At 39.2% G+C, this 20875-nt stretch overlaps 1 protein-coding gene and 1 long non-coding RNA gene across 9 annotated transcripts in view; one reads left to right on the top strand and one right to left on the bottom strand.

The window, feature by feature from the left end:
• LOC116195446 (TMV resistance protein N-like) overlaps window positions 1–20875 on the top strand; it is a 38027-nt gene continuing 17152 nt past the window's right edge. For 5 of the 8 annotated variants that reach the window (XR_004154657.1, XR_004154655.1, XR_004154656.1 and 2 more), the window contains exons 1-3: window positions 2–689; window positions 1435–2512; window positions 2617–2898. Coding sequence is in view for 2 of the 8 variants with exons in the window: in XM_031524651.1 (XP_031380511.1) it covers window positions 79–689; window positions 1435–2512; window positions 2617–2898; window positions 2994–4775 (3753 nt within the window). In the remaining 6 variants the exon portion in view is untranslated. Of the gene's footprint in view, window positions 690–1434; window positions 2513–2616; window positions 2899–2993; window positions 4780–6709; window positions 7328–20875 lie in introns of those variants that run through there. The other 3 variants (XR_004154652.1, XM_031524651.1, XM_031524652.1) reach the window with 3 other exon arrangements.
• Window positions 20186–20809, bottom strand: LOC116195455. The gene is made up of 2 exons (XR_004154661.1): window positions 20514–20809; window positions 20186–20427 (listed from the first exon to the last, which is right to left on the bottom strand). It is a non-coding gene; the product is annotated as an uncharacterized LOC116195455 (long non-coding RNA).

Genomic DNA, 20875 nt, shown 5'->3' with positions numbered 1-20875 from the left:
ACTCATCAGTTTCCTTCCCATTCTTCTGTTTGTTTTACGATCCATTGCTGAATTTTTTCTGCCCATAGAGCAAAACTGATGCAGAAAGAGATGTTGGGATTTCTTTTCTTCTGTGTGTGTCTGTTGTTTGGCTTATGTTCGTGTTGTGGTTTCACTGTTTGCGCGTGGTTCCTCTGTACGAAGAAAATAGAGACTGCAATGGGCCAACAAAAGGAGGAGGCTGCTGAAAAAGAGGATGATTCAGAAGCATCAGTCTCTTCTGACTACGAAGTGTTCCTAAGTTTCAGAGGACCAGATTCCCGGCAGGGCCACGCCGATGTCCTCTACAACGACATGAGAACGGCCGGGATCCGTGTTTTTGGAGACGACGATGAGCTTGACATCGGTGATAAGATCGGTAAGATCCTACCGGCTATCGAGAAATCCAAGATATGCGTACCAATCTTCTCCAGTACCTTTGCTGCCAGTGCGTGGTGCCTCCGAGAAGTTGAAAGAATGGTCGAATTCAAGAAAAAGATCATGCCGATTTTCTACACGGCCACACCAGAAGATGTTAAGCTGGGCACGGAATTATTCAAGAAGGAACTACGGAAGCACGAGAAGAAGCATGGAAAAGAGCAAGTGAAGAAGTGGGAGGAGGCTCTCAAAATGGTCGCTAGAATCAAAGGGCGGGAAGTTAAGGCCACAGGGTAAGTCAATTCTTCATTATCTTTGAATAGTCTCAGTTTGTGCTTCTTTGAGGCTATGTAAGGAGACACTCTCCCGGTTGCCCTCGTGCCGGCAAACCAGATCTAGCCTTGGTGAGGCTAGATTTGGCCTCGCTGAGCCAGATCGGGCTCGAGAGGTTGACAGAGGGTTCAGAGCAGCTCGAGCCCCGAGCCACGCACAGGGCTTCGAACCCCATGGCTGGGTTCGCGCTAGAGTCGCCAACCCAGGCAAGGGGCTCGCGAACCCTGGGTTCGTCGAATTAGGCCTCGAGGCTAGAGAAGCCCTCCTGCGCTCCCGAGCTTGGTTCGACCAGCCCTGGGCTCTGCTGGGAGCCCCCAGCAAAAATATTATAAATAAAGTATCTAACTTAATCCGGCGAATATTACTCTGTTCATCAGTGTCATCGTTTTCCTTTTGTTTTTATGTTTAAAATTTTTAACAAATATTACTTTAAAATTTATCATTGATATAATTTTTTCAATGTAAACCATGGATATTGATATAATTTAGTTCTAAATTTTTATGGCTAGAAACTTATTCGGAAGGTCAAATACAAGAATATCATTGTTTCTAAAAGAACAAAAATATAAATTCATTTCGAATATTTGTTTCTATAAACAAACATAATTAAACCAACCCGTGAAAAGCACGAGCAAATAACTGGTCTATATATATATATATATATGATGCTTTCTTTATCTAAGTATCATCATGCATCAACTGCAGATTTGCGAAATTCAGCAAGTTGTTTGTCAGAGCACTTCTGATCAAGTTGGAGGTGAAAACAAAGTATTTGACTGACAGCCTAGTTAAAAGAGATGATCATGAAGAGAAACTATTGAAATTGTTGGACATCGACTCAAGTGATGTACGAATTATTGGCATCCATGGAATGGGTGGCATTGGTAAGACGACTCTTGCCAAGGTCATCTTCAACCAACTCTCAGCTAGATTCGACTGTTGCAGCTTCCTTGAGAACATCCAAGAGTCCTTAAGGCGTAATGGTCTTCAATACTTGCAAAAGCAGTTGGTGGAAGATCTCGATCCAAAGTTGAAAAACTTTCAAAAGATCGACACTATGACAATGCTCCGAGAAAATTTTCGTAGGAGGAGGGCTCTCATTGTCCTTGATGATGTTAATCAAAGAAAACAAATAGAGATGATAGTTGGGATGTTGGGTTGGTTTGGTTCTGGAAGCAGGATAATCATAACGACTAGGGACATAAGTATTTTCACCAAAGAAGCTCGTACTCTTGTTATGCAGGAGATGGATCGTGACCAAGCTCTCCAACTTTTCAGTAGACATGCCTTTGGAGAAGACTCTCCTCCAAGTGACTTCCGAATTCTTTCAGACGAAGTTATCTCTCTTACTGGAAGACTTCCTTTGGCCATCGAAGTCATAGGTTCCCTTCTTTATCAACGTGAGAAGAAGAGATGGAAAGCGACAATTGAGCGGCTAAAGAATGTGCCCAATCGAGATGTCCAAGAAAAGCTGAAGATAAGTTTTGATGCATTGGAGTTTGACCAAAAACAGATATTTCTTGACATAGCCTGCTTTTTCATCAACAAGGAGAGATCGAATGCAATTCTAATGTGGGAAGCTTGTGACTTTTACCCTGATGATGGAATTGAGGTCCTTGTTTCCATGTCTTTGGTGAAAATTACGGGCAATAAATTTCAAATGCATGACCTGATCAAAGATCTTGGAAGGGAACTTGTTCGCGAGGAATGCTTTGGTGATCCTACCAAGCGTAGCAGGATATGGTCAAGCAAAGAAGCAAAGGAGCTATTGAAGATAAAGCAGGTAACATATGTAATGAGTGTTTTAATAATCAAATCATTTGATCTTTTTATTGATTTACGATATTTTCTAGCAAAGGTTTACGGTTGCTGATTATTTTTTTTCAGGAAAAAGAAAATGTTGAAGGGCTCTTTCTGGAGAAATTATATGGCGACGGCATTCTCAAACATGAGCAGTTTTCAGGTTTTCGAAATCTAAGATTACTGAAATTGGTGGGTGCAAAGCTGACAGGTGACTTTGAGAATCTCCTTCCAAAGTTAAAGTGGTTCACATGGCAACGATGTCCTTCCGATTTTGCTGCGACCAATTTAACATTGGAGAACTTAGTGGTTCTTGACCTTTCCGACAGTTTCATCACTGAAAACTGGGTTGGCTGGAACATGATTCAGGTAACATATCCAAGTACCTGAGAAAACTTGTATTTTAAAGTATTCTTCTTAATATGATCCTTACCTTTGTTGCGATGTTTATCGTTATGATATAGATAGCAAAGAATTTGAAGGCCTTAGACCTCACTAGGTGCTGTAACTTGACAAGTACACCTGACTTGTCCAACAATGACGCTTTAGAGAGATTGATTCTCGGAGGATGCCGTAATTTAGCGGAAATACACGGCTCCATCAATAAGCTGACAAGACTGAAGCATCTTGATCTTCAGGGCTGTCCTTCTCTCAGAGGGTTGCCCGAAGAGTTAGGTTCGCTGGAAGATTTGGAAGAGATTTTGGTGGACGGGAATCATGGAGCTACTTTCCACTTACCAGAATCAATTGGTAATTTATACTCTCTATCTGTCATGAAATTACATGGGGTGGAAATTACGAGAATTCCCGACTCTATTGGAGGATTGGTGAATCTCACGCACCTCTCTATGAGCGAGTGTAGTGGCATGAAGACACTTCCAGACGTAATCGGAGATTTGAAATCACTAGTTAAGTTAGACATGTCTGGTACAGAGTTGAGTGCATTGCCTAACTCTGTTGGATGGCTAACTCGACTTCAGTCGCTGTGTTTAAGTTCAACAAAGATAGAGGAGCTTCCGGACACACTAGGAGATTTGAAGTCCCTGGAAACCTTGAACCTATACGAGTCTAAACTGAGGATTCTACCGGATGCTGTCGGAGACTTGGAATCATTAGTTACGTTAAATCTGTCCGACACAAAGTTATGTGCGTTGCCTGACTCTGTTGGACGACTAAGTAAACTCCGGTGGTTGTGGTTAGAATCAACGAAGATAGAGGAGCTTCCTGACTCTCTTGGGGATTTGAAATCGTTGGAAATATTGGAACTGAAGTCATCCAAACTGAGGATTCTACCAGATTCTGTGGGAGAGATGTCTGAATTAAGGGACTTGTTGCTGGATGGATGCAACATAAGAAAGTTGCCTAGTTCTATCTGGAAGTTAGCAAAGCTAGAACACTTATCTGCTGGTACCTGCCATTTTTTGACAGACGTTCCTAAAGATTCACAAAGCGCTGAATTTCCTACTATACTCAATCAGCTCTCTCATCTAAGAGACCTTAGTATAACACCCTACGGGGTTCCTTCCTTGCAGGATCAGGTCTGTAATTTCAGCATAGATGGGATTAAGAATTTGACAAATTTAGAAAATTTGGAGTTGCAATGTTTGGGCTTGGAATGCCTCCCGCAACTTCCGTCCACACTAAGGATGTTGAAACTGACCTATATCTCGGCAAGGACAAAACTCCCAGATTTCTCGAACTTGAAGAAGCTGCGGAGCATTGATTTCGAATATTGCTTTGTAAAAGATGAGCAGCTGGAAGTTCTGCGAGGGTTGCAGGGACTGAGATTGACAAGTATGCATGTATTGAGTTGCTCGGAGGAGCTGGTCAAGTTGTCCTGTCAGATGGGAAATTTGACCCAGCTGGATATCTCGGGTAGGGAATCCCTTGCTGAGTCACCATTACTTGATTTCTCACGCTTGGAAAATCTCAAGAAGTTACGTTTAAGGTGTTTGAAGGAGCTCGCTGAGATATGGGGCCTAGGAGAATTGGAATACCTGGAGGACTTAGATATCTGGAACTGCAATTCCCTGGAAATGATCGGGAATCTGTCGGAATCGAAAAGGCTAAAGGAGATCTATATAGTGCGCTGCCCAAAGCTAAGAGAAATCAGAGGCCTCAACAAATTGTTCTTGGCATCTATACACATCGAGGTCTGCGGATCTGTGAGAAATATTGATGAACTGAAGAAGAGATGCGTGCGGGGACATTTCAATGGATTAGAAGTTGAGAACAACGCCGATTGATGAGGTAAACACTCATAGCATTACAGCACATATGGATATCTTAGTTGATATAACAATTACGAGCAATAAAGAAAGATAAGCACATGACGATATATCAGTTTCAGCACACTCATATAATAATTTATCAAAGAAACTTATCGATTTCTAGATTGACAAAAATCTATCAAAGAGACTTTATATACTTTTAATTTTATATTTATGGTTTTCCAAATATATAAATTTACGCATTCATAGCCCTGTCAACATGCAAATAAATTTACGCATTTTTAGAGAAAGTCTGAAGCTTCATCTCATCATTAGAAAAAAAAAAAAAGAAGTCTGCCAGCAATTCCTCACCTCACCTAAAAGGAAAGATCGAGAGAGAGAGAGAGCGAAGATTCAGAGCTGCAGCAATGGAGGGGGTGCAGAGATCTGCAGTGTCTTTCAGGAGGGAGGGCTCCTCACTCCTCAGGCCTTGTGTGGGACGAAGGTTCCTCTCGGAGGAGCTCAACCAAGTGAACAATGAAGCCGGCGACGAGGCCAACAAGCTGAAAGATCCCGACGGCAGGCAGGAACCGTCCTGCGATTCTGAGAAGCTGTCAAGGACTGCCCGCAGCCCTCTTCCCCCGATCGAGATGGCGGCCCTGGATAGGAACCACAACCACATCCAATGAAAATTGAACTTCTTTTAACCCATGATCTCTTTGCAGTCTTTTATCTCAAACAAATCTAAGAAAATGTTTCTTCCAATGATTTTGACCGAATCAATACCCAACTTCTCCTATTCCTCCCTTTTACTTCCTACAATTTCTCATCAGCAGCTAATCTCATATTCAAAGAAATAAACAATTAAACATCAGCATTGTCCCTAACTTGCAGTAACAGTCGATCCTTCAAGCTTCCTTCAATCACAACTAGAACAAGAGATAAAATGGCTTAAAGAAACTAACATAACCAAGACAACACAAGTCAGGAAAGAACATCAAATTTAATATCTAGTAGAGAAAAAGCCGATTAACAAAAGAGGAATCTTAATCGATTGCCAGCAAGGCAACTCAACTCACATAGAGAAATCTCAAATTAATTCCTAACCAACAACACAAACAAGACAAGAATAATCTCAATTAACACTTAAAACGTGCCACTAATCTAAGTATAAACTCGACCTCTAATTCTCGTCTTAATCATGATAAACAGTAAGGCATTTGAAACCAATAGAAACTAAAGCTTCTTGAGCGGTAGTATAGAGCACAAGATTTGATCGATACCTAGGAAGTACTTAATCCTTTAAAGAACCGTTCATCCTCAATCCAACTCAAAATCAACACTCCCTCCATCTCCCTGTTCTCCAAGCCGAGTCCTTAGTCCCCCTCCGTGAATTTCTAGCCAAGTTCTCCACCGCCCAATTGCTCTCCATCTCGCTCTCTGTCTCGTTCACTGCCTCTCTATCGTTCTCTGGCTCTCTTTCTTGTTCTCTTTCTCTCTCTCTCAATCTCTCTGTTTCCTCTGTTCTCTTTCTCTTGATTTTTCCCAGCTAAACCAGACAAAGGAACAAAAGAAAAATGGAATGAATGAGGCGGTCCTCAGGGGAAAAGTTTTGCCTCCATCCCCCCTTTTTTTTCTTTTTATTGCTCCAGCAATGTGTATGACATATGTATATATATAAAAACATGTAAGCATATGTATACGTGTCCTATTTGAAATTAAAATGTCAGGTCTCACAAGTTCTCTCTCAGTCGGACTAACTTAGGAATTGTACCTTGGATTTACACAAATGTGCCATCGGTTATGAACCTTCTGTGGAAGAATGAGTTTTGACATAATTTCTTGAGTAAGGGTCTCCAATGATTGCAGCGGGGTCCCTGATTTGGCTATTAAAGCAGTCAATGTGTTTGAATCACTCGTCTGTGGTCTGAAGGGTGAATTCGACTGTGATTGTGATTGCTCTTGGACAGGTTGCGAATGACATTGGCAGCCCTGTGCAAGATGGAAAAGAGAGCTGGATCCTCGATTTACAAATCTAACGAAGAAGCTTCTATAAGCAATTCTGATGGAAAAGAAGAAGCTTCTGGTAAGCGCTATTCCCCCCGGAAAAGAGAGAAGCTTGGAACAACTGCTGATTTGTGTTGTGTCTATTACAGTTCCAGACTTCCAGTGATCAAGGAACTGACTGATGTAGTCGCGGCTTTGAACGATGCCCCTTTCCCCTGGTTAAGCATGGTTATTGAACATCTAGTAACAGGCACCATAATGATCAACATGAGGATTCACATCAACGGGATCAAGCACTCTTTATTTCTGGTCAGAGAGGTTCACATTCTGGAGGCTCTTAAAGGCGTAAAACCACTGTGAATTACATGGAGCACAAGCCGGTCTTGAAAATCTTGTTGTCCACCGAAGTTGGAGTTGCTGATTTAGCAGATAAATAAAAACACAAAAGTTTGAGATGTTTAAGCTGCTGGAGGGAAAGAAAAAAAAAATATTGATTCGAGTCTTTGCCATTCTGTTTCTTCTCATTCACGGGATTGAGTCCGACTCAAAAATTGCACTCAATAAGAAAAATTTTCCCTAAATATACAGTTGTCTTTTGCTTTCTAGCCTCATATTATCTGTGCTCTCACGTCGAAATCTTTCCGAGTTCTTTGCCCGAGGAAGTTTCCTTAACCAATAAATCATCATGAGAAATCTTTTGGGTTCAAATTTCAATTCAATACAGTAAATGATAAGGGAAAGCATTAATAAAGAATTTTGCCATTTCTACTTCCGGAAGACCAAACTATGCTACCCCACCAAAAGTAAGTGCCCTGCAATTTATCTTCTAAATCAGTGATATGGGAGAGGAAGGAGAACAAACATGTCAAAACGGACTTGTGCACGATTGAGCGCCACTAGTTTCTTATGATCGCTCGTGTTGATGCACCTAGTCTTAGTAGACCTAGGTTTGGTAGCACTTTTAAGAGGACATGACTATTACTGTATGTGTATGGCTGGAATTATCAGCCGAGCGACCGATCTCTATTTTTCTGGAGAGAACTCCTTGCTGGAAACTTCACCTTCTTTTTTTTCCTTCAAAGTAGCTTATAGATGCTTCTTCACCTGATTTTTACGGTCAAGATAACTTCTGTCACTCCTGACTCGTTTAGGAACTTTTTTTTAACCGAATGATTAAATAGTCATATGGATGAGAGGATAATTATCGGATACTCAAAAGTCAACTGTTACAATTCGCATCCACTAGTCCATTTTTAATTCTTTACCCAAACATTAAAAATCAGAACTTACCGTGGTTTTTTTTTTTTTTAACAAGGATCGCATAATAGGGTCGTAAATATTGGAAATCGATCTTATGCTTGATATCCTGTTGTCTAAGAATGCATATAACGAAAGAAACAAGTAGTTGAAGCGGGCAAAGATTTCAGCAAAGTAGTACTCGAGTAGTTCTCCCAAGAAGACATTTGAAGACGATTTCGTATTACATCTAATTATGTCCACTCGACATTTGAAGACGATTTGAGGTCTCGCCAAGAGGACCCTAGAAACTGTAGAGAGGATTAAAGTGCATAACTTGTAAAAGTAAACAACCAAATGTGGCACTTTCATTTCTTCCCGCTAAATCTTATTCTTAGCAGGCACAACGGAAACAGTTTGAAACTTTTGTGGCTGCGTAAAGACAACAGGTAACTTCAGGGGCCAAATTGAAAACATACTGTCAGTGTAAAGACTTTCCCTCCAGGGAAGAAAGCCCAGAATAACCCCCAATTAAACTAACGATAGGCTTCTTCTGATTATTCACAGAGAGAGAGAGAGAGAGAGAGAGAGAGAGAGAGAGAGGGAGAGGAAAAGATGCAGGGTGCGGAGGAGATGCAGGACGCGGAGGAGATAAAGGAAGCAGAGGAGATGCCAGAACATTGGAAGGAGATTTATCGTGAAACGTATGAATGGCAATTGGAAAGTCACGGTAATGAGCACGAGGTTTATCTCTCGGAGCCATTTCCATACATTCTCGTGTTACTCATAAGATCGGTACACACTCATCTGTTTCTTTTCTTTTAACTGGGTGAGTTACGTGTAGATGTACCTTTGCACCCGATTTGATGATTCTCGAGTGGTGCCTCGACTGAGAAGTTCTCAACAAAGTCATCATGTGAAAACTCATCATTTGCTAAGCCTTTCAGAAGAAACAAGAATTTGCTGACAGGATGGAGAATTTCAAACTCTAATTTTTTTTTTTTATAAAGAACATGACTCCCTGTCGACGAAAAAGTCGAATAACATCTGATTTCATGCTGTTCTTGTATTTCTTTTTCAATAGTCACAAACTTTGTTACTTCTTCTATGATATCACGAACTGACATCAGCTCTCGTGTTCAGTTGTAATGTTATATCGTTTTGGACTACTATGGCGTGGCCGTGGCATCCCATTCGATCATGTGCAAACGACTTTCTATCTTCTCTGAATGTTCATTGGGCAAGTTCACCAAGCCATGTCCAATGCAGGACCCACCCTTACACGAATTCTCTGCCAATCGATGAATGAACTCAGGGATTGCACCTTAGATTTACTCAAATGCGTCACCCGTTATGACCTATGGTGAGTGATAGTGCGCATATCTTGGCATTGCAGCACATTGCAATTTTTTTTTTTTTGGGTGAAAAAATGAGTTCTGACTTATGTAATTTCTTGAATAAGGGTCTCCAAATGATCAAAAGAGAATCCCTGAATTGGCTATTAGAGTGTTCAATGCGGTTATATCTCTCGCCAACACTCCGAAGACGAATTCTTCGGCAATCGGGAAAGCTCTTCTAGAGGTTACCAACGACATAGAGACTGCTGTCTGTGAGATGAAAAAGAGAGCTGATGAAGAAGCTTCAAGAAGCAATTTTCCGATGGGAAAGAAGAAGGTTCTGGCGAGGAGTAATCCCCGGAAGAAGAGAGAACTGTCACAGAACGGACAATTGACGAAGGAACTGACCGATGGCTTGGAACGATGCCTTCGCCCCCAGGTTAATCATGCTTATGGAACGTCCACTGAGAAGCTCCGTCAAGATGAGGGCTCACATTAATGAGACCGAGGACTCTTTAGAGGTTCACATTGTGAAGGCTCTTGGAGGCATACAGGCCACTGTCGATTACATGGAGGGTATGCTAAAATATTATATCTATGGCTTGACGGAACTTCTTCAGAGATTTCTCAATTTGAAGAAATCGATGTATAAGCTCAAGTCCATCTTCGTAAATTTGTCCTCCCCCAAGTCAGGGTTGCTGGTTTAACAGATGAACTGCAGGGCATAGGCTTGGGCCGTTAAGCATCTCGGTGTGCTTGAAAAAGAAGATGGTTGAGTCTTTGCAATTCTGTTTTTTTCTCATCCACTGGATGGATTTGGACTTGAAATCTTTCACTCAATGAGAAATCTTTCCCTTGAAGTGCAGTTCTTGTCTTTTGAGTTCTGATCACATATAAGTTTGCTCTCAAAGCGAAATCTTTTCCAAGTTCTTGCTTGAGAAAGTTTCCTTAACCAATAAATCCTCGTAAGAAATCTTTCAGGTCCACTTTCAATCCATTAAATGATAACGTACAGGTGGCCAACAAATTGATAATTAAAGGACAGAAGTTAATGAATAGTTTTGCAATGTCTACTCTAAATCACCGATTTTGATTTGCGAGGAGGTAAAATTTTTCAAAAGGGATTTGAGCACGATCTAGAGTCTATTAAATTTCCATTGAGCTCATACATGCTTTTTCCACACATTGTCACATGCCCTTAATCACCAACTTTCAACAGTTGATCTCGAGTCGGGCTCTTCTTTCGTGCTCGGGGGGTGAGGGGCTAACAAGAGGCGTTCTTTTGGTTGCTCTCTGACATACTGAGTTTGGCATGGTGTTGGTGCGCATACGCGTGTGGGAGTGCATGCACGTAACCCAATCTTTAATACCATATTGAATTTCCACTAGAAAAATACGAATCTGGACTCATATTCACTTAAAAACTCAAACTGATAAGTGGTGGTACTAAAATCATATCTTAGATTTTCCTCTTCTTTTTCGATGTTGAATTTATCCCATTTTATTCCTCATCAGTGCTTCCATAGTCTTAACTATTTGGGTAGATACAAGTTCATATGACTTTGTGGTAGCGTGAATCAACTCTACTAGCAGTGAGTATGTACTGGATATGACTAGAATCATTAGCCGAGCGGCCGCTCTCTGTTCTTCCAGTAGAACTCCTCGCCCCGGAAACATTCAAAGTTGCTTGTAGATGCTTCTTCAGCGGGTTTCCCGGTCAAGAACTTATTCTTTTCTCCTCTATCTTGTGCAGAGCTTTCTTTGTGTCAGTGGCGACTTGTATTAGAGTTTAGAACCGAATGATTGAATCTCATATAGATGAGAGGACAGTCATCGGATAGTCAAAACACAAGACTGTTACGATTTGTACCCAATAGTCGATATTCATTCTTTATCCACATATAAAACGTCACATAACATGGTTTCTTTTACAAGTAACACATCATAGGGTCTTAAATATCTAAAGCCAAATCATATGCTCGACGTCTTGTTGTATAAGAAGTCATAGAAGGAAACAAGCAAAGTATTCGAAGCGGTGAAAGATTTCAAGAAATAATACTCTATTCAAGAGGACTTTAGAAAATCAAAAGAAGGCATAGCATAATGACACGCACTCACCTATACAACGAAATGACGAAACCAGCCCCCTCCCTCCCAAGGTCGCCCATCGCCAGAGCTCGATCACTGCCCTTCTCTTTTTGCTTTCCTCTCTCGTAAGAACCTCCTCTTCACCCCCCCCCCCCCCCCCCCCCCCCCCCCCAAAAGATCCCCCAAAAATAACACAGATGAAAAATGATCAATAGATAGAAGCTCTGGAAGAGATAAAGTTCCAAGGGTGGTAATTAGGTGTGGAAGGATCCACCATTAAAAGTCAATCACCCATTCAATTAACTTTCTTTGATTTACTTTCATTAGTGCACGGAATTATCCATGGATTCATGAGCCATTTTCTAATAATTGCCACCATAGAGTTTTGCATAATCTATACCAAACATTTTAAATATAAAAAACTTGAAATCCGGGGTGTTACAGTTAGGCACACTAATTAGGAGGATTTAGCGCATTTTTTGCCCGAAGATATTGGGATGTGATAAAAGAAGTAAATTGTTTACTTACTACTCAAAAGATATCGTAGCAACACAATAGGTATTTGAAAGAATTTTGCCTTTTATCAAGTAGGCACATGAAAGACAATTCAACCAAAAAAAAAATCAAAAGATCTTTGCGAAAAAATAGGTACTAGAAATATTTGTGCCAAATAAATGGGTACTTAAAATGGATAAATCATCAAATTGGTTGTAATATTGCATAATGTCTATATATCTTCTACAATCATCTAATGGCCCATGGCCGGGGTTTGGTGGCAGTCTCGAGATGAGGTCGCCACAACCCTCGCGAGGGCCGGAGGTGAGTGCGAGTTTTTCTACTTTTTTCGCTTAATTATGTGTGTATATATATATATGTCTGTGTGTGTCATAATATGTTAATGTGGACTCCATAAACAGAACGGAACGTTTGGCTATCCCACAATTTTTTTAAATTATAGGTGAAAATTGAGATTATGTGAAATTATTTTATTTATATATATAGGAAGTCTAAGTCTAACCATGTAGCACAATATTTATTTATTTAAGGACAAATTCAAACAAATAGAAAGAAAAGGAAAGAAAAAAAAACAAACAAATAAAAGGCAAAGCGTGGCCTAATGTCATTTCCAAAGGGGATATCTGTGGCCGGTAGCACAATATGTTTTGTTTGTGAGTTTTTTCTAGCATGACTTTGGGCGACAGTAACATACATTAATACTTTCAGTTAAAGTATTTAGTATTTTAATTCAAACATTTTGTACTTTTAATACTTGTATTACTTTCAGTTGAAATATTTAGTATTTTAATTCAAACATCTAATATTTGAATCTAATAAATCACAAATATTAAAAATATTAAATATTAAATACTTAAACTGATGTATGAAGGATGACAGCATGAATCAAGATCACGTTATAATTTCTCTCAGTTTTTTTGTCCTTTCTTTCCTGTGTGATTTGAAAGTGACTGTACCCTGGGTACTCTGCTCAACGAAACTTGGAAATCATGGGAAAGGAATTTCTTTATCTATTAATATTTATTTATTCTTCTATTTTTTCTCAAATATTTATTTGTGGAGAAATTCTAACATGACTTCAGGTAATAGTGACACACTTGACACATTAGTTCAAGTGTTTAGTTAAGTTCTTAGTACTTTTACTATTTATGATAAATTATACCAAATACTCGCATTTGAACTAAAATTTTTTAATAATAATATTTGAACTAAAATACTAACAAGTAAAAGTAATAATCATTTTTACTAATCACAAAGTACTACATATTTGAACTGAAGTACAAAGCACGTGAACTAAAGTACTAATAATATGTGTTACCGTAGTTTTGAGTCATGTTACAAAGACCTTTATTTATGAGTGCACTAAACATGGTTACTCCCGATTTTTTAGAATCCCACCGCTTTTGACTATGAAATATTTTTGCCAATAATTTGCCCCAAAGGTTGTTGTTCTGTATATCATTTTTGTTCAACCGTCAATACTTGGACGAAATCTAACATGGCTATTTACATGACAATAACAACATCGAAAATATTATTTTTAAATAAAACCTCACCAAAATGAAATTAGTTTGGTACTTTTAATATTTTTTTTAATGGGGAGATCGGCTGGAGGATTTCCACCGGCCATCGGCCCCTAAAGCAAGGTCGTCGGTGCCCCTTGTGCCGCAAGTGACCTCATTTGTGAAGGCGATGGCCGTTCGAGAGCCCCTTTTTGGATCTACCTTTCCCCATCTCTATTTTCTGAAACCTTAAAACATAGAGGGGGATGGGGGCAGATTCGGCTGGGAGTCCTGGTAGCAAACCGCCACCAAGTATGGTGGCCCGAATTAGGCTACCGTGCTTAGGGTGTGGGGACGGTGGCCAACAGGGGAAACCCCTAGCTGGGTCTGCTTCATCCCCTTATCCTTCTTTGTTTTTGAAGAGGAAAATAGAGAGGGAGAAGGGGATGGGGCAGACTCGAGTGGGGCCTCCATCATCGACAATCGACTCCTTCCCCCTAGGTGTAATTGTAGGATTCGGGCGACCGTGCCTGGGGGGTCGAAGGTCACCAGGGAAGCCCCCAGCCGGGTATGGCCCCTCCTATTCTCCCTCTCTATTTTCGAACATAGAGGGGGAATAGGCATATTCGGCTGGGGGCAGCTAGTCGACAATCGCCTCCTTAGGTGAGGTCGCTGGGGGCACAACGGGCCTTCAGCAATCTCGCTCGAGAGAACGACAGATGGTCGAGAAATTCCCAATCGATGTGCCCTACGTTGTTAAATTGATTTATTTTTAAAAAAATTAAAATGCAACAACGACTTTGTTTTGGTACGTTTGATTAGAAAATTACTTTTGACTCCTTTAAGTACAAGTAAGCAGCCACATTGGATTTTCGTCCAAGGTATCAGCGATTAGACATTTTGAGCAAATTGGTGGTAAAAAAATTTCAAGGGCAAAAGTGTTGGTACTTTGAAAAGTTGAAAATAATAGTGATAATGTACTCTTTATTTATCCATCTATTTCTTTTTTTTATGGTGGAGTTATATATATTGCGAAGAAGCGCATATGCACAATGATTGCAGGTCTCACCTGGCGAGTGGGGAGCTTTTCCCCATGGTTTTTTTTATTTTGATTTTTAAAATTATTTTTCTTCTTTTTCTTTGTTAGTATTATTACATCTGCTCCATAAGGTAGTCGGCAAGACTTATTGGGACGACTGATCCGGATCCATTTTTCAATCGCTTTATTAGCATTTTAAATCCGATATGAACAATATAGCAGGTTATCTGATCGACTCATCTAAATAAACAATCCGATCATTATGGTTGAATCAATTATTTTCAAAAACATATTTTTCATCCAACTTTTTGTCTAGAAAAGTCAGATGAAAATTTCGTATCGACAATTCTTTGAGTATTTTCACGGCGGCTTTATTTTTTTTTTAATTTTCACATCCCATAACCCATTTTTTATTTTAGATCCAGCCTGAATAAGATAGTAGGTTATCTAATCAACCCTTTAGGATAAATGATTTGGTCATTACGGTTGGATCAATTATTAAAAAAAATACTTTTCACCCAACTAGTGGTATAGATAAATCAAAAGAAATATTACTAAAAATTAGATATACTAATTAAGATATATGCGTTTTTTTCTTTTTTAATTTATGTCATTGGAAAACATTTTCTCACCCCCCAGGAGTTTATTATTTAAATACATCATTTTAAGATCTTATGATCACTAATAAATAAAATGGATATAAATAATAATAATAATGATTGATATTGGTATATCTAACAAATTATTTGAGATAATTTTTAAACCCGCGGCGAAGTGCGGGACTGATGATTAATATAGTTAATAACCATTCCATGTCCTACCTATATCTGATCTATCACATAATTAGCTACTCAAGGTACCAGATTACGGCTATATTAATATCTTCGTTACAAATGTACAGCAATTTAATCATTTACATTTCCATTAATTAATATATCTTAAATAATCATTCAAATATGTTATTATTAATTGGGTCTCTCTGGCACTTTTTCTTAGGAATCATCCCTTTCTCTTTTTTCTCACTAGACTCCCTTTCTCCTAAAAATAATGAGCATTATTTTCCTTGGAAAAACTATACATTTCGTCGTTAAAGTTTGGTTATTTTTCTATTTTTTTTATCATTTACATTTTATAATTTTGAATGTTTTTCTGTTACAGTCCTTTTCCTTTTTCTAAATTCGTTTTCATCAAATTCCTTTGCTTACTTTTCTATTTTCATCCTTTTATCAAATTTTTTATTGGAGAAATTTTTAATTTTGGTCCTTAACCTTTTATAGCTACTTCTTTATCCTAATTCTTTTTTTAGTTCATCTTTTTCTTAATATTAGACATTTTATTCTTATAATTCTACTGATTAATTTTCCATAAAAATGCTCACATAACATTTTAGAAAAAGAATTTAAAACTTTTTTAAAAAATAAATTAAAATAATAAAACTAAAATCATAAACCTATTGGAGTTAATGAAAATGAGCGAGCGTTTAGGTTGTAAGCAATATTGGCATGGACAATTTGCGTTGAAATCATCAGTACTCGAATTTGCAAGCAAAGAAATGAAAAAATATATAAAAAATAGAGGTAATTGTCCCTCGATAGCCATCAATCATGCTTGTGATGCAATGAACGATGTCGTAAAGCACAATGATGACTGTGACTGCAAAGAGAAATGTTGATAGATCGATAGGCCTTTGGCGACCTCTTTTAGGACTATGGTGCTCGGCGTTATCTCCTACCATCGCTTCTCTCTTTATCAAGTTATCATCCTTTGTGTAACTATTAGCACCACCCGAATTGAGGTTACTTATCTCTCAAGCTTCGAGTTGATTCATATACTTCACGTTATTATTTTAATTTATTGTTAATTTTTTTAATTTTAAAAAGTAATTGTTTTTGGAGGACTAAAAAGAATGAAAAGGTAATTTATATTTCAAGATATGTCATATTGGTAAGAAATTTAACGTTGAGGTAATATTTGACGAACAAAAAAGAATTAGGACAAAAGGATTAGTAAAAAAAGGTTGTGGATCAAAATTAAAAGTTTTCTTAATAATTATTTTAATAAAAGGATGTAAACATAAAAACAATCAAAGGTATTTGATGAAATCAAATCAAGAAAAAAGGAAAAGGATCGAAAGAAAAAAGCATTCAAATGTATAATATGTAAACAATAAAAAAAATAAAAAAAAAGAATTAAAACATAAAAGTAATCAAACTTAGATGACCAAACGTATAGTGTTCATTTTCCTTTCAGCCCACTTCTCCAACGCCAATGTCGATCTCCACAATTTCAACAAAAATCGATAAATGCAAGGAACGACTTCACTTTGCCGCAATCTTCAATGAGATTATGGGTCTTGGACTGACCGATACTATTCTACTTCAGAGTAATTTTGGTTTGTCTTTGACTGACGGATCAGTCACTATCATTTCCCTTTCTAATTTTTTTCTCTTTAATTATTTGATGATCAGATTTTTGTTTTTTTGAATAAATATTTGATGATCAGATTTTGAATAATATAAAAAGAAATCAAATTACTTTTATTTCCCTTTCTCTACCGCTGCGTCTGTCATTTTCTCTCTGTTCTCCCACTCTCAGAACTTGTGTCAGTCTTCGCTTCTTCCTTTTCATCAATCATCGCTAGGGTTCGCTGGATTCTGAGCGAGGACATGCTTCCACCCACGTTGAATGCAATGGCGAGGTTCATCAGTCCGACGAACTTCGCAAAAACCTTATCAGCCTGTGCCCGGTGCTCCCCGTCTGCAACCACGAGATTTCAAAGCTCTCCCTCGATATTCCTTGCCATGGCAAGTCCGAAGTCCGATCGCGAGGAATATCGAGAGAGCTTCGAAATCTTGCAGTTGCAGATGGGGAGCATCGAGCATAGGGTTGTTGCGAAGTTCGCCGGACTGATGAACCTCGCCGTCTCATTCAACGTGGGTGGAAGCATCGTCCTCACTCAGAATCCGGCGTTCCACTGCCAGCAAGTCGCTGAAATGATCATATTGTGGATTGTAGTGCTCTTCGTGGGAGCCGCGCTTTCCCTGCGCGCTGCCTATAAGAAGATTGCTGCTCTTGATGCTGATGCGAAATCCCTCTTGCACAGATTCGATCAATCGCAAGAGGAGCAAGCCTAAGTCGAAATTTCTCCACCACAGGAGCCGCTGGCACAGGGGAGAGAGGGACAAGTATGCTGTGTTGTTAATAATGGTTGCTGATTTTTCTTACGGTTCGATTGGCCACTAATAAATTTGTTTGTTATTCAAATGATTGAAGTGGCCCTGCTTCAGATAAAAAGTTTCCTTCTCCATCTATTTGGCATGGCGCAGGAGACTGATGGTAGTGGGGCATAGGTTCCGCTGAACCAGGTAATCTTCATCTCTACTAGTACTCCTGCATAACATCTTAGTAATTCTTGATATCAACCAAGCAGATTTTCTATCTTTTTTGCAGTTTAGTCCATTTGATGGACTTAAGATACATATGATTAATAGATGCAAGAAGGTTGGAGAAACAACTTATATATTTATATACATATCAAATGCTCCAAATCGAAATCTTGGGTTAAAACAAATTAATAATCCATGAGTAATGCCACAATTGTGCTCAAATAATACAAGCGATTGGCCATTTCTCCCGACCCCCCAGTGGCATTCGATGCAGCCGGCAGAAACGACAGCGTAACGGAGTCATGGACCCCACGAAAATCATCCCATCCCCAAGGGCTACACTCCAAACGGTGACCTGCCACGTCACGCTCTCCCGCCGGATTTTTATAAAATTCCGATCCAAAGTTCCAAACCGCCTTTTGTCTGTCTCCTTCCCTCTGTACTCTCTCCGGGGAGAGCCGTTTGGCTAGGCTAATTTCTAGGCTAAGCTTGCATATAAATGAAGCTCAACTAAAGCTCGAGGAGAGAGGTCGAGGAGATGGTTGATCCGTCGTGTAGAGATCGAGATAACATTCCATAAAATGTAAGATAAATATGTCAAGATCAAACTAATCGTAAACTATCTAGTAATTTTTCACACCATATTGTGTGTTCAAATCATAGTTAATCGATGTTCATAACTCGAGCATTAGTTCGCTTTAATCTCCTTTTGGTTTCTTTATTGAGAACTTACTCATGCTCTTTCTAAATCGCATTTGGGTTCTTTTTTTTTTAATTGTTTTTGTTTCGTAAACAAAGAGTTTTATTTTTTCTGATGAATTACAGGGCGTCGAAGCCCAATTTTATAGTTTTATCTTTTATTACTTCTTTTTTTGTTTTACCTCTCGAGTAATGGAACACCTCATGGGCTACCATAATATTGTCTTGCATTACTGCTCCAGAGATAAGAGGCACTCTGTTAATTGTGGGGAAACTAGAGACCAGGCAGAAGGGGCTTTGATTGAGACAATTTTGTAAAGCAAAGTTACGAAGGCTAATAGCAGAATCACTTTGAATCATTGTTCCTGAGATGAGACTTGTTTAGAGAAAAAAATTTCACAGCTCTTGTAACAGCAGAATCACTTGTAGCCATTTGGTGAAAGTTGCTCCCTCTGAAGCAACTTCATTGTCAGTAACTGTCTTCCCGCCTTCCTTGTATGAAGGTGCCCTTTGGGAACTCGATTATCTCGCGTTGTTCCTTGGTAAGTTCAAATGAGAGCTGCACTTCCTTGCCGCCTTGATCAGTTCCTAATGACAGCGAGCAGAATTTCATCGATAGCAAGCCCTCCTCCACCTTTCAATGCTCTGTGTCCAGTTCAAAATCGAAATTGCCTTTTGTTATTCGCGCTTAAAGAATCTCTGCAACAGGGAACGTCGGACGGCATCTGCCAAGAAATTGGAACCCGGAGATCCCTGTGAAAAGACAACATGAATGATGAAAATGAATATGTAAGCCTTGGAGGATCCCTTTTTCAATAACTGCATCGTATTCGTCTTTTCTTTCCCCTTCAGACAAGAAACCATGGCCTAAAGTATTAACAAACGTCAGAAAATCAAGCAAAACACATGTTCATGTTCATGTCACAGCAAACATGACATCTTCCCAGGAAAACGTTTCGGTAAATTCTTCTCATAACTTTCTCTGTTTTGCAAGGAGACAGAAAACGGCTTATCCAAAACCAAATAAAGCAGAAGCAACTGAAGCTGAAGAGAAAGCACCATGCTCGGGTGAGAGCAACATTCGTTCAATTTAGGTTAGCCAAGAACTCGATAGATCCCCGACTGCTCGACCTTAATGCTGATAAAATGAATATGCCATGCTCTCTGCCTTGGAAGCCATCCCCTGTGTTTATTGTCACCATAAAGCCATTGGAATTTTCATATTTCTTTCTGAGCCTTTTTACTGATCTCTCCATTCTGACCTGCATAAGGTGGTCTTATCCCGATGCTTAGCTTTTCCATGCTGCACAAAATCAAATAGAGACGGGATAATTAATTTCACATGAAAGCATGTAAAAGTATTATTCATAATAAGTAACCGAGTATGCTTTCAAGCGCCATCTAATGCTAACCATTCAGGGAACATAACCTTCCAAAAAAAGACATTGAAACATTATGAATATATATATTAACAAACCTAACCAAAAAAATTATGCCAATTTTCTCGAATAACTGACGAAAAGAGTTTCCCACCCTCAGGGTCGAAATACCTTCATAGAGATTGTCCAAAATCCGTAACGCTGCAGCAGCCTGTACAAGGTTTCTCAGGCTTGGTCTGTTCTTTTTGCGCTCTTTCCCTCCCTCAGAAACATTTATGAAAGAATATGAACCGGAAATCTGGTCCGATAGATATTGCTTGGTGTAACTCTCATGTTTTACATTCAAGCCATCATGGATCTGGCCGCTGTCAAATATCTGATTTGGAAAGCAACTTATTGAAAGGTGCATTCTGTACTGCACATTGAGTGGATGCTTCAATTTTCCAAGGGAACTCAATCTCTTGAACAAGCTTCGACTAAAATGGGCTCCACTTGAAAACTGTGAAAGCAGGTAGATGATACATATTATACTGTTGAAAAGTAATTCAATTCTCTATGAGTTAGCTAGCTAGCGTCAGATTGAACCTCTTTCTGCCATTGATAGCTAGCAGTATTGCGGTCTTGATGGCTATATTATCCGCAAGGGCACTCGGCTTGGCCTGGCTTCCCAGCGAAATAACCTGCTCTATCTATAACTCGATCTCAACTGTGTACTCCATATGGATTGAGGATTAATAGATAACAGAGAAGTTAGGAAAGTGCTCCTGCAGATACAAATTCCTAGCTGTAGGAAGGTGAAATTTACAAAATTTGAGGGCTTAAGTAAATAAATAAAATCAATGTAGAAAGTAGGAATTGATCTCAGCTTCCCTAAGGTGGATTAGAAGGTGCTGTTCAGGTAGAAATACAAGCCAGCAAGTGCAACCACTCCCACCACAATCGGGATT

This window comes from Punica granatum, chromosome 2 (assembly GCF_007655135.1).
Source record: "Punica granatum isolate Tunisia-2019 chromosome 2, ASM765513v2, whole genome shotgun sequence".
In the NCBI taxonomy this organism is placed as follows: Eukaryota; Viridiplantae; Streptophyta; class Magnoliopsida; order Myrtales; family Lythraceae; genus Punica; species Punica granatum.
The sequence above is the reverse complement of the archived record's forward strand: the minus strand, read 5'-3'. Positions and strand labels throughout refer to the sequence as shown.